General features: G+C 42.2%; 1 protein-coding gene across 1 annotated transcript in view; it reads right to left on the reverse strand.

Annotated features, from left to right (window-relative positions):
- Negr1 (neuronal growth regulator 1) overlaps positions 1 to 25,742 on the reverse strand; it is a 661,063-nt gene that overhangs the window by 197,250 nt on the left and 438,071 nt on the right. Inside the window, exon 4 of the mRNA XM_050149512.1 lies at positions 17,384 to 17,515. Coding sequence (XP_050005469.1) covers positions 17,384 to 17,515 — 132 coding nt within the window. The remainder of the gene's footprint in view (positions 1 to 17,383; positions 17,516 to 25,742) is intronic.

Genomic DNA, 25,742 nt, shown 5'->3' on the forward strand with positions numbered 1-25,742 from the left:
GGTGTGGCAAGAGTGTGGTTTATTGCATAATGAAATGAGTATAATGCAGGAAGGAGGGAAGGGCTTATTCAAATGTGTTAAATGCCACACGTGAACACCTTCGGGGTGACTGAGAATCAACACGTTTAATAACAGCCCTCACTCACTGGCTGTCAGTCTGCCCACAGCAAGTCTACAGTGGCCACATCAAAGTCGAGGGGAGTACACACTGTGCGTGCATGGCAGGTCTTTCCCCTCTGAACCAACTGCCAGGCATGAGCCTCTTTTCCACTGGAGAGCTCTTTCCCAAGTGCTAGGCACAGTGCTGAGGGCACGGTACAACAGGGAAATAAGGAAGGGGATTATTCAGCCAAAGGAGAGGTTAGCCCAGGGCAGAGGTCTAGAGCATCAGGACCATGGTGAGGGACGGGGAAGGGCGTGGAGCAAAGGGCCAAGCCAGTCAGGGATTCCTGTGTCTCTCCTGGGAAACTATCTTAACAGCTAACAGGGGTAGGAGCAGGCCCAGAAAGTAAGTGTTAAATTACACTCGGCAAAACGCGTTGAAGGGGTTGGAAATCAAGCCAAGTCCAATTTTAGTTTCTGCTGAAATTCCTGCCTGCTAGGTTTTTGTTTCGCTTTTCGTTGACTACGTTTGAAACAGGGTTTCATGCATTCCAGTGTGGCCTTAAACCTGTGGTGTAGCCAAGGATGAACCTGAACCCCCGACCATCCCGTTCTCACCTCCCGAGTGCTGGAACTATAGACTTTTACCATCCGGTGTGATTATACGGTGTCTGGGATCCTGCAGCGAAGCCTTTCGCTAATGGAGCCACAGCCTGAGCACCACGCCTTGCTTTTTTCCCTATCTCTATTCTACTCCAGTGTGTCTCTTACCAGTGTAGAAAGTCTGCTGACATGAGACCACTCAACAAAAATACTTGCTGAGATCTTCATTCAAAGCATTTAATTTGCAGATTATTTTGACAATCGATCATTTTGCCATTTCCATCAAAAGATTTGGATATACCCACTGTGTAGGAAGTGTTGGTGGCTCCCTTGTATGCTTCATGACATAGTCATTCCCCTAAATGCTCTTAGTATCAGTACTGATGCATGGGGACTATGTCTGACATGTGTTCTGCAGGGCCATATGCAAAATAAAGACATTTCTTCTTCCTATAAGGATGGACAATTCTTTGGTTCCTTGATGTGAAGGGAAAACCACCTAATTCTTCAGTAGTAAGCAACATATTTGATGTAAATCTTTTGAATGGGTCTCATCAGTCTAAATTTCATTCTGTTTACATTTCATTCTACCAGTTCACCCATTGAATCTGTTATAATCGTCTATGCATTTTCCTTTGATCTGTAACATAAACCAATTGTTCACCTCCTAGGATAGCATCAGCCTGATCATGATTTTCCTACATTTCTGGTACCAACATGCTGTCTTGTGATTAGTTAATAGTCTCTGCGTTCATTTTGAAACAGGGGGCTCTGTGGTGCCCCTGTCTCCTGCCCTCCCTGTGTGATTCAGTCCTGAAGAGCAAGTGGGCTTTCAAACATCCATTTCTTTTTGTACTGTCTCAAGCTCTTTTATGCACATCTGAATTTCACACTGTCATTTACGAAAGAGGCCTCAGTGACCATCCTGATTTGGGAACCTCACAATTCTCTCATTATTGCAGCTGTTTTAGGATCTCATTTCAGCGTTGCTGCGTATTCTAGAGATGTCCTCAGGGGCAGCCCCTCCAGACCTTCAGAAACCCAGCGGCATCATTCCGCATTCTTTCTTCTTCTCAGCCTCCATTGTGCCACTTAGCGGCTTCGTTCACCTTTGGTTAATTTCCATCTTGTCTCTTATGTCAGCCCTAAACACAGTTCTTAACTTGCCCTATTCTATTACATGCTTCTATTTTATTAACTTTTCATCTATAATAAACAATAGGCTGTTTTCCATGACAAGGACTTCAGAACCCAGACCACCACTCTCCTCCCATCTCTCGTGTTGTGGTCTCATACTGGTTCTGGTCTGTTTTGTTTCACAGATTATAGTTCTTAAAAAATGAAGTTGGGAAGGAGTGGGGGGCCTGGGAGGAGTTGGAGAAGAATGAGGGGTGGAAATGACGTAAATACCGCAATCATGCATTAAATTTCTTAAAAATGATAACAAAACAAATGTATATATAATTAATGATTTAAGTGCCAAACCATTTTCCAATGGCATCTCTTTACCCAGTTATCTGTAGAATTGTCATGCTGCAGTATTACAAATATCCCCACTTTTAGTGGTTTGTGTAACTTGTCATTCACCACTCTGAAGCCATCTGTTGGTTCAGGCAAGTCTCCCAAGAGCCTTCTGCATGCTGCACTGTGTCTCGAACTTCAGCTTATATCACCTCTGTATCAATACACACATTGATTATATGATTATCAGCTTTGTTCAGGATGGGGCTGGATAGTGGATGCCAGCATTTAACTAAATCCATCTAGGGCAATGTATGCCTCTTGTTTTACTTCAGGAGGGATTCCACCCACCTGAGGGAGGCAGGATAATCTCCCCTAGAATTGCCTGAAGAATTGGTGTTCAATACAAATGCTCCTGTCAGATGCTGGGGTCATTTCATGACAGCCTTGGGGATCTGCTGCTCCTCAGCTTTCTCATGTATTGGGCGTTGTGGGTTCTGAGCTGTCTTCTGGGACAACAGCAGTCCGCTGTTTTGTTGCTGTCTTCCGGCATCTATTGCTATTCAGCATCAACCATCAGTTAGTGTCCTGTTCCCTTCTAGGTAATCAGTCTTCATTTCCTTCCGTTTCTTGTGGCTTCCATTGCAGTGTCTCCACACAGATGTGCTTTACTTCTCATCCGTATTGACTTACACTGAGTTAGTTCTCATAAAACCTTTTTATAAATATCTAGTTTAGTTTTAATTACTTGTATGTTCGTGTGTCTGGCGGCATCATGTGTGTGTGTGTGCATGTAGGGCCTACACAGACCAGAAGATGTTCTATTCCCTGGAGCTGGGGTCCTAGGATGTTGTGAGTCATATCACACAGGAGCTAAGAACCAAGTTCGGGTCCTCAGCAAGTGCAGCAAGGGGTCTAAACCACATCTTAATCGGGATATATATATATATGTATATATATATATAATGTATTTTCAGCAATATTTCCATTTCCTCTCTCGTCCAACTTGTCCTTCTACTCTTACCTCTATGTTCTTGAAGAAAAAAATAAATGAGTAATGATGAGTATGTAATTAATACAGCCATTATGGAAGTCATCAGGCTATGTGTCAATATTATGTGTTAGGTTTCTAGGGATTCTTCAGTTTGATAATTAGATTTTAATAATTACTGTGAAAATTCTACTATTTTCCCCAACAGCTGCCTATTCCCCCTCTCCTTTTCTCTATACCTTATACATATGGAGCCATATTTACGAATGATGCATAGGAATGTAATGTGTCTTGACTCTCTGCAATCCCTTCTCTGTATGTTGTTGGGGATTGACCCTTCTGCACCCAAGCTATGCCTTAGCACTGTATGTCTCTTTCCAAATTCTGCCTTTGGAATTCTACAACTGTTTCCATCTACATCTTCCAGTTTCTCGATTTTCTGCTCAGCTCCACCTAGCTCGCTATATTGCAATGACTCTGATTTGCATCTTTGGAAAGTCTGTGTGGACACATTTCCTCAGATAACACCTCCACTCCTTCTTCCTTAATGTTACACCTGGTGATTTTAGCATAAAAAAGTCCCAGTTTTACTTTTTTGTCTGTGTTGTTAATTCTAATTTTTTTTATACAAAATATGTGAATTCTGACTCTGAGATTTTTACGGGCTTTGCCAATAGAGAGCTTGCTATAATTATAAAATTACACTTCTCTAGAGATTTATTTATTAACTAATCTTCGATGGATCCCACTACTTAAGTGGAGAATAAATACAATTAATCATTGTAGAATTTTAGAAAAATAAAGTCAAAATGTGACTCCATGCTCTAGATTCCACGTCCCTGCACATCCCCATGTGAAATCAGAGCCTGGCTTGGGACAAGACACCTTGCCCCCCACCCCCACTCGCTGCCACACACACACCACAGGGGAGCAGTTGTGGCTGGAGCAGGGTTTCAGGGTGCAGGGCTTTGTGTAACTGGTCATGACTGCCCCTGCCCCCCTTCGTCCTTCACTAGCATTAGAATGAGGGCTTGGGTCTCAAGCCCTTCCCAGTGCCTCTTGAGGAGGAAGACAAAGTTTTGCACTGCTGCACCTTGGAGAGGTTTCATGCTGATTAATTTCAGAGCTCAGTGTGTATTTTGTTTTAATTCTATAACCGCGAGGCATTTTCACATATTTCAGTCATTCTATCCAGCTTTCTGGCTGTTTCAGGCCTGGGGACCTAAATTATCAAAGGGGGAAAAATTTCTTCAGGTTTTGGTTTGGACATTTCAAGATGAAAACGGGTTGTTTTCTAGAATTCTTCACTTTTTTTTTTTTTGATATGAGAAGCTAATCAGTTTGCAGTTCTGCTCCTGTGTGTTCCCTGTAGCACAGCTGTGCTAGGCACCAAAGCCCCTCCCACTGCCCACCGCCTAGGGGCTCCCTCTTTTATTCGGGTATGTCTAGTCTTTGTCTCCATGGTCCCACAGTTGTCGGCTTTCTCAGTTTTCTGCAGCTGGTGCGCTTTATCCCTCATGTATGAAACTCTTTGTTGAGAATTCCTGGTTCTTGACTTCTCTCTGTAACAAAGTCTTGGATCCTGCTTTAAAGTGTAGCATATACAGCCTGATGCCTTCTCTTCTGTCGAACATGTAGGGACCAAGGCTGTTGGATCACCTTCCATCATAACTGTGCCCTTGGTATCCTTACAGTTTGCAAACGGTGTGAGTCCAGACCCAGCGAGCTTCATAGCTGGGAACCCTCAGAAAGGTTTTCCCTCACACAAGCTCTCTTCCCTCAGCCTCACGTGTCACGGTTGGAATGGGTGAAGTGGGGCAAAACATTGATTTCTACCCTGTTTTGCTACCGGAACATACTGGCCTTTGATTACCCCTCTTTATGACCGAGACTGACTGATGCCACCTTTCTCTCATAAAGGGCCAACGTTTTATCTCCAGTCTCTCAAGACTGACGAGTTAGCACCAAAACCTGCACCTCCACACAGAACAGCAACTGGAAGATGCCTCTCCCAGTTTGTGTGCTGTCCTGGGAGAGACGTAGCCCTGGCCCAACGCGGTTCTCAGCAGTGTGTGTTTAACCACATGAGAGTGTTGTCTGTATTTCCAGTATGGTCTGTGGCAGGAGAAACCATATCATCTTTCTTACTACCACAATGCATCATTTCAAATATAATGCACTCCTGAGTTTTTCTGTAAGACTTTGATCTCAGTTTCACTTTCCCCCCTTCATTGCTCTGTTATAATTTCTGTGGAGGAAATATCCGCTTGCTTAATACTAACTTTTCTTAATTCTGAGTCCTTCCTTTTGCTGCAGTTAAATATGATACTTCCAAGCTTTGAAGAGCCGCCCCCTTTCACTGTTTGGCATGTACGTGTGCATGTTTCCTGTCCTTGGCCTAGTCCTAGTTTGAATGCGTGCTCGGCAGTGTTAGACCTACAGTGTATAAATGCACCATCCTGCAGTTGGTCAGATGCATTTCCCAGGCCCAAATACAGAGCAAGCCTGTGGCCTACAGCCTCCTCTATTCTGCATCTAACAAGATTAATTAAGCAGAATCCACAGGACCAACTCAGTTCCTTATTTATCTCTGTCCACAATGCAGAACCAATGGAAAGTCACAATTCCCAGCATGGTAAAAGCATTCCCCCTGGAACACAAAGAGATGGTTGATAAAGGAGCTGGTGACAGCTGGACTGCCTTGGAGGCTGTGGTCTCACACAGGGGAAGTAGTCTGGTTGGTACATTTTGGAAGTTTTTTAGGCAAAAGAAAAGGACCCGATGGAGGAAAGTGAAGTCTTCTGTCTTTGTCAGGGGCATGGCTTTCTTCCAGGAGGTAAATCAGGGTGGGCGTTTTTCAGTTAAACTCCTGAGCCTTTTGCAGTTTGTCTAAATCGCTCCTGGACTCTGGCTCTGTAGGTTTGGTGTGAGCAAACACTGCTCTGTCCCCTGCGCTTCAGTTTATTTTGTCAGGAAGGTTCACAGAGGCTAATAGTCAGATGTTATTTTGAATCCAATTGTGCTTTGAACAAAATCATACTTTGCTTCAAAGACTTCCAACGACTCACAAAATCTGCAAACAGAAATTCAGTTGGTTCTGCTGCTCCGGGGAGGGACCTGTGCTCCTCTAAGCTTTTATGGTTTCTTGTAGGCAGAACGTTTGAAGTAGGACAAAAAGCATAAATGTTACATTTTATCCAGGGTGTTCTTGCCAGTATCCTCCATTACCTTAGTCAGAGAAAGCTACATTCTGTGAACAAAGAGACCCAGGCAGACAATCTGTTGGTAAAACAGCTTAGGGCTCACTCACCCAGAAGTCAAGAATACTTTGTCCTCAGCACAGGGAGAGAAGCAAGATGGGTGGAGAATAACAAGAATCCACTTCTCTGTGCACTCAGAGCCTTGACGGTAGTCTAGTGTAAACTTCAAGTCATGGCTGAGGATTTTGGTATGAGGAAGGGAAAAGCATCACATAGGAGGTAAGGAGAAGCCCTGCCTGGAAGTGGCCTTTACGTGTCTGTTCAGGCTGAGGGTCTAAGGTCCTGCAGCCTGGCCAGACCACACAGAGGGCTGAAACAAGACTCCGAAGAGCCACGTGATGCTTCATGTCACGGAACTGCAAGCATTCCGTCACAGTTCTGGATCCTCAGAGTTATACACACCGAGCAGCAAACACTCCTGACTGTGATTCCTTCTCTCTGGCTAGGCAGAAGGGTTAATGAGACAGTTTAGCAAAGAGTGCATGCGCAGGTGGATCATAGAGTTTCCCACGTCCATTCCCACCAGCAGAAACAAACGGAAGGGTTAGTAGAACCAGTTTGCCCACTTAGATGAAGAGGCACTGGCAGACTTCTAAATACCAACAGCCCTCCACGGGCCTGCCGTGGAGTGTGGCTTAGAGGGGTGCGGTACACGCACGGAACACAGACCTGCCTGCTGCAGAGTGTGGGCTAGAGAGGTGCAGTACATGCACTGGGGCGCTGACCTGCCTGCCCTGGAATGTGGACTGCAGGGATGCAGTACATGCATGGACACACTGACCTGCCTGCCCTGGAATGTGGACCGGAGGGGTGCAGTACATGCACGGGGGCGCTGACCTGCCTGCCGCGCAGTGCGGGCTAGAGGGGAGCAGTCCACACAGGGGACACTCTCAACATTGTTTAGGGTGCAGAGTACTCATTTGTTTAAAGTCACAATAGGATTGTTGCTGAAAAACTCACTTGTGTGAAAGGAATAGATCCTGTTTCCTTACTTAATAAATTAAGAGATTTTATCCAAATTACTAGCCCTAACTTTGAAACACTTGAGGGTAAACCCACTGTTCTACAACTGCCTTCAATCCACTTCTCAACAGATGATGCCTTGAGGCCATCGAGCAGAGCAGCACACTGGAAAGGACCCACTCTGAAGGCTTTAAGTTGGGCTCTGTCGTCTTTCATTTTACCTATGAAATCTAAACTGCTTTATGCTCCTGGCTCAGTGGGAATTTTTCTAAAGTTTTTGTTTTATTTTATTTTTCAGCCCCGCAGTTAATTTCACTGCATGGGGTTGAGGCTTCCTATTATACAAAGGCTCTCATTTCTGAAGACTCCCAAACAAAGCGTTCTGAGTGCCACATGATTCCTAAGGATTATTTATTATGATTGTTTTCTTTATTCGTGGAAAATACTCATCTTCTCTCTCTCCACAATTTTTTTCAGCCCCAACCATTCCAGTAGCACCTGTGCCATTCAGAGGAATCGAATCTTTCTCTCGCTCGGCAGCCCCGTCTTCTCTCCTTCAACCTTCATCTTCCTAAAAGTCTCCAGAGTTAGCGATTTGTAAGAAATAATTAGGTTCTCTTTTCAATTTCCTTGGAGTTGGGAGTTACAATGAAGGTAGCCACAGCCTTAAGGTCCGGCTTTTAAGGCTCAGTTCCAAATCCTTCTGTACCACCTGAGCTGTGGTTTCGAAAGCTATTGAAATCTAATTGTGTCCATCCATTCGAAGGAAAAACTTAGCTGGTTGTCAGGAATATACTTTTTATGTATGTATTTTTATTTGTCTGATTGGTCTACAGGCAATGTCTAACTACGTGGTGTTAATATCTACTTTCGCCGAGTCACTGTGCATGAACTCAGTCAATCCCCACGACCCCAACATCGTAGTTGAATAAATTATCACACAAAACCATAAGTCAGTTCTCTTGGTTCCAGTACCAGCCAGTGGCAGGACTGGGATTGAAGGCTGGGGTGACCTGCCACAGGTCCTGTGTGTGGAACCCTGTGCCCAACTGCCTCGAACTTGGGGAAGGGGCGTGGATTAGAACGGTCTCTTTTGTTTTCATGTATTTTGCTACTTAATCCTCAAGAAGTTTCTAAGACTGTCACAATTACCTCCAGGTTTTTATGAAAGGAAGCCCCTGGTTTCCTGAGCACTCTAGCCTTAGCAAGCAGCCGAGGGGTGTGGGACCTATGTGCGCGTGACTCCAAATTCTGCCTTTGTCACCTCACATGCCACTTCACTGAGAACTGTCATACTAATTGTATTACTCTGGACTTTATTTCTCCTTTGTTTTCCTTGCTGCTCCCAGGAATTATTAGTACCAGGGAACAAACAGCAGGCCTAAGTTTCCTGACAAAACATCAAAGAAGCAAATTATCACAGTTAATTTCTCTATAAAGAGGCGCCAAGCAAAATTACAAGGTTAAAACACCATGAAGTAGAACAGTGTTCTTAAAGCTTTGACTTGTTACCTGTTGGGTGCCTGTCCATGCTTCCAAGAGCGAATCAATGCACATCAAAGGAAGACATCAGGGTCTCAGGTGGGGGTGAAACCAGAAAAGGGATCCATTATTTTATAATGGAAGAATAAATTCAGACCAACATGCTTAAATATCTCCTCCAAAGTTACAGTCAGTTAAAATACTAAGGTAAAAATATAATTCAGATGCTTAATTTTCTGTTGGATCTTAATCTCTTTATTCCGAAATCCCCAAACTTAAGACTTTATTATGATTTAGTTAATATTCAAAAAGCAATTGTATCCATTTATCATAGTAAATATAATAGGTTCAATAATTCAGTAATCAAAATAATGTATATTAAATATATTGTTATTCCTCACAGCAAAAATTATTTCCCAGTGTATTTTAACTTTTTTTTTCACACGTGGGAAGAAAGGAGAGAAAAGGAAAGAGGAAATTTTTAAGTGTATAATCAAAAATGAGTATAATTAGCTAATGGTGAGGGAGAGAGAATAAGGATAAATAAATGCCCAAATAATGGGGAAGGAGCATGCCAGCTTACGTACATAAAGGATGCTTCCCACAATATGGTTCCTATTGTACCAGTTCTAAGTCTTAATAATAAAATCCCGGAGTCAGATATTGGGGAAAATGCTAATCAAAGAGACAAAGGAGTAAAATCACAGCCACTTTACCTACCCAACTTCCCAGCCAAAAGAGAGACCGAGTTTCTGTTTCCTCTTGCCTTATCCCTTCCTCTTTACCCAGCCATACCACTTCCTGTCTGTCTGTACAGACCTCCAGACCTCTATGGCTAGCCAGTGACTAGCTCCACCTTCTGATCTGCAGGTAAGTCCCTTTCAAACTTTTGGGCACATAGACATTACTGCCGCAGACTCTTCCTCTGGTCATTCATTGACTCCTTCACACACATTCACATGCTCTCAGACACAAGAATGCCAGCTATTGTTACAGTGTTTATTCGCATCAGCGTCAATGTAGTCAAGACTCAAGGCTGACTTGGTATCACCCTAGTCTACAAATGGCTCTCAAGTGTTGAGTTAAAAGTTTCAGTGCTCTGAATTATGTGGTAAGATAGACATGCTACCAGAGGGAACTGCTGATCAGATGGATTTAAATAAGGCCAGGTTTATAAACTGCTGCTTTGTATTGGTTGATGTAAAGTCTGAAGCCTGTAGGTCTTTGAAGAACTTACAGTGAGGTCACTGGTAATTTTCAGAGTCTGGCCTTCTGGAAGCACACTAGGAGACCGTACATCTAGATGAGAAGCCCACACTGTTGTTATCTCTTCCTTAACTTTAGTACTTCAATTAAGCATGGAATAATTTCCAACCTAAAGCCTCTACCTCCTGTATGAAATTGTTTTCTTACCTCACGTGTTTGTTCTGATGCCGCTACATCTACAGCTTTTTTTCTGACATATATGTCAATGTAGAAAGAACTAGAAATTAAACTGAACACACATAATCCTCATCAAGAAAGATTTGCTCTTGTACTGAAGCAATAAAATGACTCTATCTTTTACTTCCAGAAAGCGTATATTTAATTCCCATGGAAGTATTCTCATTTACAGCTAAACAGGGAAGATCCTTCACAGGGCTTTATAACTAGGATCCCTCCCAGAATTCACTGAACACATGTGAGTCCTGGACTCAGTCTTTTAAAGCCTCCTCATGTTTAATTGAGTACTTAGCTGCATTGCAGGAATATATGCACACAATGACTTTGGACCTCTGTTACCGCAAACTCCACAATAAGAAAAGGGAAAGTTCAGTTCTAAGTTCTTTTCAATATTGTTCTTTGGGGGGAGATTTACTGTTAAAAATGTTCCCTGTGGGTGATGAACCATTCATTGTCAAACCTTCTGCAGTTTGTCCCAGACCCCTGAGCTGCTCACAGCTTGTAGCCTGTGTTTTGCTCTTAGTATTGCAATTTTAGTCAGCTTTATCCTTGCAATGACAAACCAGAACTCTCAAGCCTTCTCCACAGATGTAGGGAATAAAAACATGTAAATATACTTACTTAATATGCAGATGTTTCTCTGAATAGTTAATCACCCCAAGTTATTCTTTCTTTGATAGCTGAACACTGGATCTAAGCATCCCTACTGAATTCACAAACTCCCAGCTGTGTCTCCGCTGAGGTTCCCTGCTTCTCAGAGGAATCCATCATCTACTAAGGTACCCTTCCTGAGGTAGCCATCCTGCCCTCTGCTGATGTTCCATGCTGCTCAGAGGAATCCATCCTCTACTAAGTTACCATTCCCGAGGTAGCCATCCTGCTCTGAAGGAGGGGTCTTCCTCCCTTCTGTTGGCTCCCTTCTACACTACAGCCAGGCCATTGCAGGTTGTCTGAAAGGGAACTTCCTGTCCCCTGCCTCCTGCCATGCTAAGCAAATGCTACTGTTGCTGCTTTCATGTGGTGGATCCTCTATTTTGTTCTTAATAATAATAATTTATTTTAACATTGAGTTCAGTTTTGCCCTTCATGGTCAAGGCCCCTTAGACACTCCAAGGTTGTGTGGTTTGTTGCTAACCGTCATGCCTAGCACCTTAGGATTGGTATAGTAACACACTTGCCTTGAATTATAAATAACTATTTTAATGATAAATATACCCCCTTTCCTCCCTTTTGTACATAATTAGCTTCTTGAAGACTTGGTCTTAGCCTGAGCCCTTGACAGTAACTAGAAGAAAAAGAATTAAGTGAAAACATAGAAATATCGAGGTGCTAAGAACGTCATAATCCTGGAGATGATATATGAACCTGTACTTTTATTGGGAGATACTCCTATTTTTTATACCCCACATTGTTACTGTTAAAAAGTTGGAGTTTATTAGCCATAAATGTAATAATGTAAAATGTACATTCAATTTGGCCTTAATTATCATCAGATGTAAAAGAAGGGATAAATAAATAGGGGTTATTATAGAGGAAGAAATAAAAGCCAAAGGACTAACTAGTAATTCAGTGTCCTGCTGCAGGTATCTGTAGTCTCCTCACTCCTGTCAGTTCCTGAATGTTGAGTCCTCTCTGTATCAAAGTGATGGCTCTTGACAGCTCCAATTTCTTCCAGTCACAAGTTTGACATCTGCATAAATTGCCCAAGGTTTTGGGAAGAACTTTATGACTAGTCTAAGATCACTGGTTACATTCCTCAAAGCTTCTTCTACTGCCTGTTCCCTGTGGCCCCTCACTTCCAGCTTTGGAGCCACTGTACTAAGTCAACCTAATTGGAACATTCTAGTCCACAGGTATGGAGCTAGTTATATTGGAAGATAAAGTGCACATTTGCATAAATGAATATGCAGAAGATGCAAAATTATGCACAAATATGCACCTTTGAAACATTGGATAAAAGCATGGTACCCAGCATACCCAAAAATGTCTTTACTATTTATTTTATCATAGAAGGACCACTCAATTCCATTTACTGCAAATTGTGAGATAAATCATTCTAATACTGAGTGAAATGGTCAATACATGAATCCATCTTTGCTAAAGCTGAAGTCATAGACAAATATCTTTTCACTTGATTTGGCTGAATTTTGTATGTTTATAGTTAATTATTGTATTTCTTTTATGCATTTTATATTTTGTTTAATCAGGAAAGACATTAGATATTTAAATTCTCTATGCTTCAACTGTCTTCTTCTTCTTCTTCTTCTTCTTCTTCTTCTTCTTCTTCTTCTTCTTCTTCTTCTTCTTCTTCTTCTTCTTCTTCTTCTTCTTCTCTTCTTCTTCTTCTTCCAAGGTTCCTCTCTGTAGCCCTGGCTGTCCTGGAACTCAATCTGCACATCAGGATAGCCATGAACTCACAGATAACCTCCTGTTTCTACTTCCCTCATGCTGAGATAAAAGTGCATCATGCTTGGCTCTACAATCAACTTCATATTTTCCTTTTTTTAAAAAATTAAGTTTTAATTTATTTTACATACCAACCACAGTTTCCCCTCTCTCCTCTTCTCCTGTTCCCTCCTCCCACCTCCCTTCTACCCCCACATCCATCCCTTCTCTGACATTCAGAAAGGGGAAGCCCTCCCCCATGGGAGTCAACAAAGCATGGCATATCAAGCTGAGGCAGGACCAAGCTCCTCGCACTGTATCAAGGTTGAGGAAGGCATCCCACCATAGGAAATAGGTTCCAAAAAGCCAGCTCATGTACCAGGGCAGGTCCTGGTCCCACTGCTAGGAGTTTCATGAACAGACCAAGCTGCACAACTGTCACCCACCTACAGATAAACTCTTATTTTCAAAATATGTACACAATTTCATATGTACATATTTATTCTTATCAGTTTTGTATGCATGAAACATGAACTACTAATTACAACACATACAAAATACATGTCCTTGATTTCCTAGAAATGGAATTTGAGACTTAGATAGAGGAAAAAAAAAAACCTTTCCTACGGGGTTGGAGGTCAGTTGGTCATGAGGAGGCAATTTATCTGATGATGTTCAATCACAATAAAATTCTATGAACTCTACTGGACTGTGAGGACCACATTTCCAAGACACTCTCCACTAGAAGATCCCCTCCAAAAGTAGAGAGATTTGACCATTCCTGCCCTTGCCACTCAGTACCAGCATCGCCAGTGAATGGCAGGTCTTGGCCTTCTGCACCCTGAGATCTGAGACCCAGCTATTTTTCACCAACTTCCATTGCAATATCAGCCTTGACTCCTCTCTATTTAAAGGGTCCACTGCTGTTTTCCACATTCTGTTTTTTCTTCTCCTGGCCAGAGCTTCCCTGGTTATGTTCCTGCTTTCCTCCTTCAGGTCAACCCATGGGCTCTCTGAAATTCAATCAGCCTTCTTCTTCATAATTAGCAAACATGGGCTTGGAACTCGCTAAGCTGTCAGTGAGAATGGAATACAAATGGCAATAAGACAACAAACCTGTCCACATAGAAACTTACTTGCCACTCCTAGGTTAACAGTGTCTCTACTCTCCCTGCATCCCCAGTGGTGTTCAGTGCACACGTGCAGTTATGTGTGTGTCCAGGGTGTCACCGCATGTGTGTGTGTTTAATGTGTATATACAGAACTCCTCCCGCACCGCCAACGTGTGTGAACAATTATGCATGAGAGGGCACCACTGCCCATGCTTCTAGAGGCCTCTGCCTCTCATCAGGAGTGTGTGTTTCTAAGTCTGCCTGCCATACAGCTCTGCTGGTTCTGCGATTTTGTGAAATGGGCGGCTTTGGCTGCTGTTCTGTGTGAAGTCAGCTCAGTAAAATCCACAGGCAGCTGTCGGGCCTTGGCATTTGAAGGGACAATTTCACAAGATTACTACTTTGAAACTTTATCACAACCAAGAGACACAGTGCACATATGATACTGCGCACACCTGCACCTCAGACGGTACGCAGATCTGTGCAACGCTGGCTCAGAAAATAATGAAATTCAACCAAACCGAGGTGAAGCACCTTGTTCATGGGACATTTGCAAACATCTGAGCAACTGAAACTATGATTTAGAGAGAGCTAAAAGATCAAACTTCACAAAGGCAGCAAGGATACAGGAAAGAGGATCCCTTATCCACACTCCCGTGAGTGTAAACTGTTTCCCGTCCCTGCTGTGGGATTCAGTGCAGAGGCCCCTCAAAAGCTAAAAACAGGTTGACCTTTTGACCCAGCCACCCCACACTTTGGCCCATGCCCAAGTATTCTTTGTCGAATGTGAGAGACACTCCATTGTTCGCTGCTGCTCTGTTCATAAGAGCAAGGACACAGAGTCAGCCTCGAGGTCCATCGACCCAAGAGTGGATTTTGAAAATGTAGCTTAGGTACACAATGGGATTTTATTTATAAGGGATAAAGAAAAATGCCTTTTTAGGTAAATGCTGAAAGCAAAAAATAAATGTTCCATATTCTCTCATATCCGTGGATCCTACTTTCAGCTCTTTATATTTGTGTGTTTTACTGGTTATCAGAAGTTGGTAAAAAGCGTTAGGGGAAAATGATGCCTTAAGGAATGGGATGATAATGAGGGGGCTGAGCAGGGTCACCCAAAACCAAGGATGCACAAACAAGTCACATGGAAATTTAGTTTACTTTGTATTTAATTGCTTTATAAATCAATAAAAGTATGTTAAAAAGACTTCAAAGTGAGAGGTATAAAGAATTTCCTTAGTAAAAAGTCCACTTATAAATATATCACTGTTAATTAGCTATTTTAAAGGAATTTTTGTTACTAATTAAAAAATAGTTCCCCATCTTCCTTCCCAGTTCTCTGTTTCCATCCTGATGTGACTATTTTATGTGATCAAAGGTTTTTTTTTTCCTCCCAGCTGTTCCAAGATCCTTCACACACTGACTCAGCTTCCTTCAGCTTGTGGATTTTTGTACAAACTTTCCCACTTCCATCTTATGCACAGGAAGACGGCTTTTTATGGGCCCTGTCACTTCTTTATGCATTAAGGGCAGAATGCTGGTTTATAATATACTTCCTGTAACCATATAATCTAGACACAGTGTTGCTGTCTCTGCGGAGTGAAGGGCAGACCTGCTTGCAGTCTGGTGTAATAAGGACATGATTCATGAAGCATGGGAGGGGTTTGTTGGTGACCTGTGATCAATCCTGTATCCTAAATCCAGGTTCTGAGACTGTGGCATGAAGCGTTGTGTGCTTAGTAATAACCCAGTCTTCCAGTTAGTGGTGGTCACCAGAACTGGGGCAAATGACAGGCATTGTCAATACTCCTCCTATCATAGTGTGTGGGGAAGAAATTGACTTTGGTTTTTGCTTCCTCCAGCACCCATGAAGCTGTCAGACAGCCTCAGCTCTGAGTTATGACTCCTGAGTGCCCACATCTGCTCTTTTGCATGGACTGGATCCTTTTCCCCACACAGACTTTCAGAGGGTAACATAGTTTAGTTTCTCTCTAGGCCTAAAGTTTCTATTTGTCTAGGAAAAAATAGAGAAGAATAGAAGAGTTGAGTCACAATGAACTGGAGGTAAGGTGGGACAGACAGGACTGTGTGAGGAGAAAGGGGGAGATTATCCGAGGGGATGGGATCGCCCTACTCCACATAGCCACGGGCCTTCCATATCCTCATCAGAGACATCCTTTCAAAGACCAGGTGGACCAGAGGATGCATTGAGGGCCCAGTGTTTCTTCATTGACAGGTTTTGACTGTATTTTCATTTCTTCGTGCTCACTCCTTACTTGTCTCTTTCATCCCAACCCTGAAAAAATCAAATCAGCAAATACAGCTGCTGACTTAATCACCAGGATCTCTCATCTGGTTTGTTGTCTTCCACTCCTGGATTTCAGAGGGATTAAACAGCAACTCTCTGCAATAAAAGTCCTGGAAGGCAGTGGGAATCTTCTGTAATAAGAGTCCATAGGATGCTGATTCAGCTAGGGTGAGGTGGTGCTGGAAGTTGAGAGCTCCTCAAGGCCTGCTCCAATGGCTCTACTTTTTCTCTTCACAGAATTCTGAACATTTCCTCCAGAAACTACCTGCTGGTCAGGCATGGTGTTCACTTGCTCAGTCTCAGTGAGGTATTTCACCCAAAGTGTGCAGATTAATGGCTGACAAATGCTGGCTAATGGCAACGGTCTATTCTGGTGGGCAGCTCGATGCCAAGAGTGTTTAAGAGAGTTAGCATTGGCTTCATGAGACTGAAAGAGTCTTGTTCACATAGAGTAACTGCTGGTTGGCATTAGTGTTTATAGATATGTTTAGAACAGTTCCATGTGATCTGGTTGGCAATGATACACAGACATTACCAATGATCATATGAAGGAAAGTACATAAATGGAGTAAAAACAGATAGAAGACAAACCTTGTGTATTTTGGTTAAGAAGCGCTTATCCTCAAAATACTTTCTTTGAAAATTTTAATAATTAAAAACAAACCTGAAAGAAAGACTTAGGGTATATTGTGGAGAAGAAAAGACAGCTTTACTCACAGGTCAAGAGTACTTACAGCTGCTGGTTTTATTTTTCCATTTTGAAAAAGCATGTGGTGTCACAGTGTTGGTAACTGTGTACATTCAGCTCATATGTACCTTCACAATGATAACATTTGTGGGAAAATAATTTGCCAATTTCCCCAGTATTTCCAAGCAAAATAGAATTCCATATTCACTTGACCAAGGCTTACAACCCTACTCTTGTCTTTGTGTGAAGGGCTTCCTCTTTGTGCCTACCAGGTCAGATCAAGTACTGGACCCTGGAGCTCAGGACTGGTGTCCAGCAAGTGAGAGCCAGGAGGAGGGCACAGCATGTGTGTGCTCTGCTTTAGAGACAAGAGTGAGGCCACTTAGAGTGATGGGCGCTAAGGCGACCCTGGACGACTGCAGTCTGCACAGCATCCAAACCATGGCTGGGATCTGCTGAGGCCATTTCTGTGGGGATGTCTGGCCTAGATAAGTGACAGTCACCAGGAGGACACGGTGAAGTAAAGCAATCAAAGCAATCTCAGACATTCCCCAGTTGCTATGGCGATAAGCGGGAGAGACTTACAGTTGACGACCACTCTGACTTTCTTCACGTCGGGGAACGAGACGTCGTTCTGGGCGCTGCACTCATACTCCCCAGCCTGGTCCCTGGTGATTCCATAAATGTCCAAATACTGTCCATTTTCAAATGGTTTTGCTACAACAACAATAACGGAAAAGATACGGCACATTTAGTTGCTGCTCCCACAGGCTTCCTTCAAAGAAGACAACCTTAGCAGCTCCTACCAGACGTTGCTAATCAGACAACTCCAAAGGTGGGGGCAGGGGAAAGCAACAGCAGGTCAAGGGGCCCTAGAATAGGGTGAGCACGAGTTCTCCTGAATCAGTGGTACTCTCCAAGCTCTTCACACGGCATGGCCCTGAACCACGTTCTTGCCATGTGGACGGAATTCACCAGTGGGGCTCGGTGTATGCCGACTCACTTTTGTACAGTGTAAAATCGCAGCTGGACACTTCACCTAACTTAACGTTACTTTTCTCTGGGGGAGCCTTCCCTCCACTCATGGTTTCAAGCCAGATGGTTCAATGAAAATACACAGGCCTATAAAGCCAGTGCCAAGCTCCCCCATCCAAAATTGCCAGCGCTCCCAAGCAAGTCACACTGCAAATGCTATATGCAAATCATTCAGTGAATCCCAGGAAGAAAGCTTAATGACTTTCAGCTAAGAGTTAAGTGGTTACACAAACAACCCAAATTATCTTTATTTTTTTATTATTCTGGGGGAAAACATTTTGTGTGGCTAAAAATAACAGTAGATTAACAATAGAAAGCCATAATCACAGATGGAGGAATATTCCCAAGTTAGTGAGATTAGAAATCAAGACTTCTTTCTTCAGTAATAGAATCTGTACTCAAACAAAAGCAGAGTCATTGGGCAGCCAGGGTCCTGACAGTTAAGCGTCTCAACAGAGAAGTTGCGGTGCTTAAGTGGGAGTCCTCCCTCCCTGTCCTTTAGCTGGTTGTGAAACGCATTCACGTTTCAGTGCCCACAGATGAGGTTTGCAATCAAACCACCACAAACACTAAACAGCGTTTCCCAAAGTCAAGGCTGCCTTTGTTGTCATTTTGCCATCCTTTCAGAAACACAATGATCCAGAAGTTAGAAAGTTAATGGGATTCACTTTCAATAAATCTAAGGAAATTCAGTTACAGCCTTTCAAATCTAGAATGCATGTCAATTAATGTATCCCCCTGTGGGTTTTGCCCAGGGCAGTATTTGCCATCATAGTTTGCCCTCTGAATGATCATGACTGCCTCGAAGGGAAAGGAGTATTTTCAATAAATACAACTCTTCCTCTGTTTATCAGGTTGCTCTCAATTTGCAGAAGGCGAGACTTAAACCGCTGAGATGGTTAGTTGGCTGACACACTATTTGAGGAGGTAAGATTAAAAAGTAGTTAGTTAACTTCACAACCCAAACTGCTGAAACCCAGGCATGGTGAGCGTTTGTCATGAAGGCTACAGCCTTGTCATTCACTCTGTGCAAGGACACAGTGCCCTTTCCCCATGGCTCCTTTTCTGTCCCAATCTCCCAACTCCACTCTGTTAAAACAAATGAAACTTGGAAGATGAATCCGCATCCGCACCAGGCACATATCGCCACCTACCCGAATGGTCAAGGTTCATGCAACTCATTAACCAAGCAATTAAACATGGAGTCTACACACACACGCTCTTTGGTTCTTGCTGCGTAACCATAGGAGGAATAAGAACGCTGGCCTTTAAAGTATTGAAGGTTAGGGATAGACACAACAGACCTTTGATTTTCATTTTAATGGTTTTATTAGCACATATCAATTATACATGATGATGGGATTCTGCCACATGCCTTTTTTTTACATGTATTTGATATATTTTGATCGCATTCACCCCATTATCCTTACTTGCCCCTCTGCCATCTCTATATGTCTCCTTCCTACCCTCCAGGAAGCCTCTCCTCTGCTTTCATGCTCTGTGTGACCTAGTGCCCTTCAGTGGGGTTGTTTGTAGGAGTGTAAGTGGTGGTTTGCTTACAGCAGCATGTGCACTTACCAGGGGCTGCACCACTGAAGAGAACGTCCCTCGCTCCATCATTGACCATCATCACTGTGTAAATGCTCATGGAACGGTATTCTCTTGAGCTCATCTCCCTCCCAGGAGAAGATAATGTCATAGTTTTTTTTTTAAACACATACCAGGATCAATAAATATAATGAAATGTGAGAAGCTGTTGGTTTGTAATAAATATTACAAACTGCGAGAAGAAATATAGGATGCCGTGTGGAAATGTCACCATTGCATGAGCTGGCTAAAAAAGATGCCATTCAAGCCTACTGTGTCTGTCCCTGGCATGGCCATGGACGACACAATCTATAGAGTCACCTTGAGATCTTTCCTCACCCTGCCATAGGGAGAGGTCTGAGTTGACAGCAGCCAGTGAGCGGATGGTACAGTTAGCCCTCAGTTAAGTGACCCCAATATAAAGATGCCTTCCAGGAGGAAAACATACAACCAGGGCATCTTGAAATTCCCACCTGACTATTGGAACTTTATTTTTTGATTAATTTTATTGAGCTATACATTTTTCTCTGCTCCCCTCCCTTCCTCTCCCGTCTCCTTCAATCCTCTCCTATGGTCCATGCTCCCAATTTACTCAGAAAATCTTGTCTTTTTCTACTTTCCATGTAGATTAGATCCATGTATATCTCTCTTATGGTCCTCATTGTTGTCTATGTTCTCTGTGATTGTGATTTGTAGGCTGGTTTTCTTTGTTTTATGTCTAAAAACCACTTATGAGTGATTACATATGATATTTGTCTTTCTGGGTCTGGGTTACCTCACTCAATTTTCTAGATCCATTTGCCTTTGCCTGCAAATTTCAGGATGTTTTTATATTTTCTGTTATGTAGTACTCTTTAAATCTGATGTTGCTCCTAATCTTCATGCCATAAAAGGCAGGTACAGGGCGTCTACCTTAGCTCAGTTCTCGGGCTGATCTTTCCAGAACTGAATTCCAGATTGGAAAATTAAGAGCTATGTTTGTCAAGACATAAGCATTCTAGAGGAAATTTCAGTTCATCAATATAATTCAGCTCAACCTACCCCAGAGTGGAAGAGAAGTACTGGGCTCAACGGATGTAGAGAGAAAAGCCAAAGACCATCACCCTAAAAGACAGGGTCTGCTCAGTTCTCGAACAACTTCTACAGATGTCGTAGAGTGATGATCTTCATCTCCTGGCCATCTGCTCCCACCAGGGAAGCTCCTGTTCTGCTCATTCTGTGTGCTGCCATGTCATTCCATGTGGCACATACTTAACAAATATCTATTCAATCAGTACTTATAACAACAACTGAGAATTAAGTCCTGTGCACTAAAAATCCACATTGGAAGAACTCCCCACTTCATTTTCACCGTCAAGTAGAAGGAAAAGAATCTTCAAAAAAGCTGTCATGTTGATTGACATCCTGACATGACAGAAAGTGACCAGTTAAAAGCAAATCCTATAGAGTTATTGTAGGTCCTTTATAAGATCACAAAGACAAGCAAAGCATTAAACACCTCACTGTGGGATGAAGATAAGAACTGACTGTAGGGGAGAAGGTTTACTTTGCATATAATCTCTTCCAAATAGGGACATATGCGTCTAAATAATAGATAAATTAGATAATGAATAAATGAATAAGCAAATAGAGGACTGGAGAGATGATTTAGTGGTTAAAAGCACTGGCTGCTCTTGCACAGGAACCAGATTTAGTTCCCAGCATCGACACTGTAGCTCATGACTTTCTTATTCCACCAGCTTTACCCCTAAGAAAGTCTCAAATCTCTTCTAGGAGCCCCTGACTCATCTCTCTCTGAACACAGTTAGTATTGTGGTGCAACAGTAGTTAGCAACCAATCTTCAGAACAACTAAACAGTTTCCAACATTTTTTCTCAGAAAGACTTATCACTCTTGTTCAGGGTTTCTTGTGGAGAGATAGATCATCAGTCTTCCAGTCACCAGAATTCAATGAATTTGTAAAATATCTTTAGAATAGTTCATTTGCCCATAAAGGAATAGTTATTTGTCAACTGCTTTTTATCCAACCTCATATTTGAGGTCATGAAGTGTCTCTTATAGGCAACATCTCACACTGTATAGTCAGGGATGTGGGCCAATATCCCAGCTCCATCATTCCTGAGCTATGTAACTCATCTCTGGATTCTTCACTATTGGTTAACCCATGAGCAGTGTGTGAGGACAGCAATGGAGCCTGCCTTGTCAGGTCATTCTGTGGAGCGAGTTATACAAATAAATCATTTACATCACTGTATGGCACACACGGAAGGTAAAATACACATTATCTCTTATGATAATTCACAGCATTGGGTATGCAAGAGAGTTTAATGTGGAGATTGTTTCCACACTGACAGGTTACAGTATTTAATGACTGACATCTGCCTTATAGGGTCTTTAATAGATGTGGGAATTAGGAGGCTGAGCAGAAGACACTAGCAGCATTGACCAGCCCTACTCACCTGTAATCTCAGCAGTTAAACAAACACACAATCTTGTCAATCATCTGTTAATAGAACTGTAAGCTTATCCGTCATTGGAGTGACTTCTCAGGGACAAGGTGGTCTTCCCCATTTTTGTATGTGTGTTTATGAGTTTGCATTTGTATACACACATATATGATGGTCTGAAAATTTTCAGCACCTTGAAGCAAAACAAGCCTTGAAGCATTGCTTTTTTGATAAGACTATAGAATGATTTATCAGGCAATAGGGTCCCTACCAAAAACCTTCAGCTAACAAATAGCAATCCCATTGCCAGAAATGGACTATGTCACTTACTGTAGTTGGCCAGTGAGATCCCATTGACCATCAAATACTACAGGCTCTGCCACCCTCTTAGCTTCCCTCCAGATTTGAATGGTAGCTGAAGTAGTTATGTCTTTAAGTCATAGGATATGTAAACAAATCAAGCTGGAACTGTCCTGAAAACAGCATCCCATAGTGCCGCGAGGTGCTCTGCTGTTTGTGATCTTGGAAAAGAAATCACCAGTCTTACATAGCTGTGTGCCCTGTGAGCCGCAGTAGAGTCTAGAATGGCAATTTAAGCAACAGTTGCATCATGGAGTAACCAACTACTTCTGATAGGAACAAAGTCCTTTTTCACAAGATGGAACCCATACCATGCACCAAGAACTTATGGCTACAGAGGCCATAGGCCCTCGGGGAGAAGCTAATTCTATTATTCTGCTCCTCCATGCTCCCAATTTTCTCAGGAGACCTTACCTATTTCACTTTCCTGGGGGATACATGTATGTCTCTTTTCTATTTTTAATATTAGGGATATAGCTATTGATCATGTTTTCACGGGAAAACAAGAAAATAGAAAGTCCTGAGCAGTTACTATTTCATTTTAAAAGATGTTATCATCATTATTAAAAATATTGTGAAAATCAACCAGGGCATTCTGCATTAAAGCACTGGCATGCTTGGTGGCCAATGTTCTGGCAGAGTTTTCATTACACCTTGGGAATCCACTTCCACATCCACACTGCACTTTCTATATAATTCTCAAAGACAGTAGGAGATAGAAAAGTTCTCATGGTGTAATTTATGAAGTTGCTGAGGTCATTAATCCTTCCGAATAATACAAGTGGGTTTCAGGGAAAAAAAAATGAATTCAAAGAGAACATTCTTTTTGAAGCAAAAACCTTTATGAGAATGTACTAAAAATATATCAGTTAATGCAATTCTGGGAAGTGTTGTTTGAGCAAAGAAATAATGGAATTTGAAGGTGCAATAAGAGAAGGGTTATTAGGAAAGATGAAATTATGGAAGTTACCCCCCGAGATGATTCTAACAGGGTTCAGAAGCAAATAAAACAACCAGTAAATAAAAAGCTCAACTTTCTCAGCTTTTTTTCTTTGACATTTTCACAGTCTACCAGACAGTGGCGAGGGAAATCTCAGGGCACAGCCATTGCTTTCCTTCCGGACTGGCATTTGCTGCTTATGGTTCCAACATGCGTTCTTTCAGGTGACAGAGATTGCACCCCGACATCTGGGCAGTCCCCAAGAGCCTTTCTACTTCAGGAAGTGTAGTTCATTGTGGAAACAAGGGATTGAGAAGGTAATTTTAATAAAGTCCAATAACTGCTGCCTTTGACATAAATGCAGGGTGCTATTCGTCATCATCGTGAGAAGAAATTATCCGGAGCAAGACACTGGAAATTGGATTAAGTCTGGACATCAGCTTCATGAGAATGGGCAGGGGTGAATCTCAAGTTGTAAGCAGAAATCATAGGCTAGAGAGACTTAAACTCTACAAAAATAATTCGCATTCCAGCTGGGAGAAGTATTAGATCTATAAGAAAATGAGTGCTTAATATATTTAAATATTCTAATTTTAAAATTCTGCTTCTGGATTTCCATTCTTTACTCTGTTTAGGACCAATGATCAAGTGTATCATCTTAATATTTACCCCTCCATGAATGACCAAAACCTGAAATTCAAGTCTTTCATACTTTAGACAACAGAAAGCATCAGGTTAGGATCCCTTGGCGTACACAGTTGTCCTTCTGGAGGCTAACTCTACTCTATGGAAGCCTCGCTGCCTTGCTGAGGAGAGGCATGAGAGGAGAAATCAGGCAGCTTGGGTAACATGAAGGTTATTCTGTCTGATGTGGCCATCAAATGAGCAATGTCTGTTTGCAAGAGCTCATCATGAGGCCCAATGACCTCTGACATCTACTTAAGGAAGTGAAGACTGAGACCCTTTGTCCATCCCAGTCATTCATAAGTTGATCTTCTCCTTCTTTCCTTGGCCTTGAGGACTTGGGAAGTGCTGTGCTGATAAGCTGAGGAGGTTAAACAAGGGAGGGAGGAGGCTCCATCTGTGCAGCTGTAGGGAGGCCATAATCCACATTGATGTAATCTTACTTTGGGTTATTATTGAAACCTTTAGAAAGAAGGAAATATTGTTTGTATCTCCCTAGGGAAGGGATTCTCATAAGTTCTAAGGGGATGAACCTACACAGGCAAAAAGTTTGAGAAATCAACAGGTCATACAGATTTTTTTTATGAAGTGCTGTGTAATATAGTCACTGGGAGAAATTCTTCAAAGCTGATAAGATAAGAGAAAAGATAAGATTGAACCTTTTTGTTTTTTGTTTGTTTGTTTGGGTTTGTCCAGACAGGGTTTCTCTGTAGTTTTGGAACCTGTCCTGGAACTAGTTCTTGTAGAACAGGCTGTCCTTGAACTCATAGAGATCTGTCTGACTCTGGCTCCCGAGTTCTGGGATTAAGGTGTGCACCACCACTGCCCGGCTTCGATTGTGCCTTTTTGTAAGAACACAGAAATAGGAAAAACTTCTGATTGTTTGTCTGAAACTATGTAAGCCAATGACAGTGGAACACCACCACACAAGGGCAAGATCCACTATCAGTGTGGCGAATTACAGATTAAAGCAACAAAAAACAAAACAAAACAAAACAAGACACACTTTCAGTCAAAACAGATTTAATAACAAAAATAATAAGGAGAGCTAATAAAATTTAAATGGACAATCAGCAGAAAATCAATGAAACGAAAAGTTGATCCTTTAAAAGATCACTGAAATAAATAATTCTTGACTATACTGGCCTCTAGATAATGGAGAGAAAGACAGTCAGGCTATGATCACTAACTATGAAGGAAACCAACACTGATGTTCCAAGAAGGTTTGCTCCTGAGCAAAGAGATGCTGGTGGACTTTATGGGCCAGGTCAAATGACAAAAAGACAAAGAAGACATAGAAATCTGCATATTTAACAGATTTCAAATGTAAGAAACCAAATTTCCTCTTTCAGTTTTTCAAAAGAAATAATACACAACTCGCAGAAATTCTTTCTGAAAGCCCAGAGGACCACTCTCTAACTCATTATATGAAAATATTTTCATACAAACATCACAACAAATGACATAAGATGCTAGTCATGAACACAGACCTGAAAGCCTTTGAATAAATATTTAATAACAAATCCAATACTGAGAAAAAATTAATGTGACCAGACTGTGGATTACCTGAATGAAAAATTTAGACAATGTGATCCACTATACCACCATGACCACAACCACCATGACCACCACCATGACCATGACCACCACTACCATCATCACCACCACCACCACCACCACAAAACAACCACTAGAATAAATTTTGTATTTTCATATAGATAAATCATTGAAAGAGTTCAGTACTTAAGTAAAGAAAATAAAATATCAGAAAATGGAACAGAGCTTTCTGGAGTTGATGACTTCTATGAATAAATGACCCTTCCCCAGGATGTGATGACCAAAGGGTAAATGCTTCCCATCTCCTGTGGTCAGTTCCAGGGGTCTACGCCAA

This window comes from Alexandromys fortis, unplaced genomic scaffold (genome assembly GCF_014885135.2).
Source record: "Alexandromys fortis isolate MF-2015 unplaced genomic scaffold, M_Fortis_MF-2015_v1.1 scaffold_68, whole genome shotgun sequence".
NCBI classification, from domain to species: domain Eukaryota; kingdom Metazoa; phylum Chordata; class Mammalia; order Rodentia; family Cricetidae; genus Alexandromys; species Alexandromys fortis.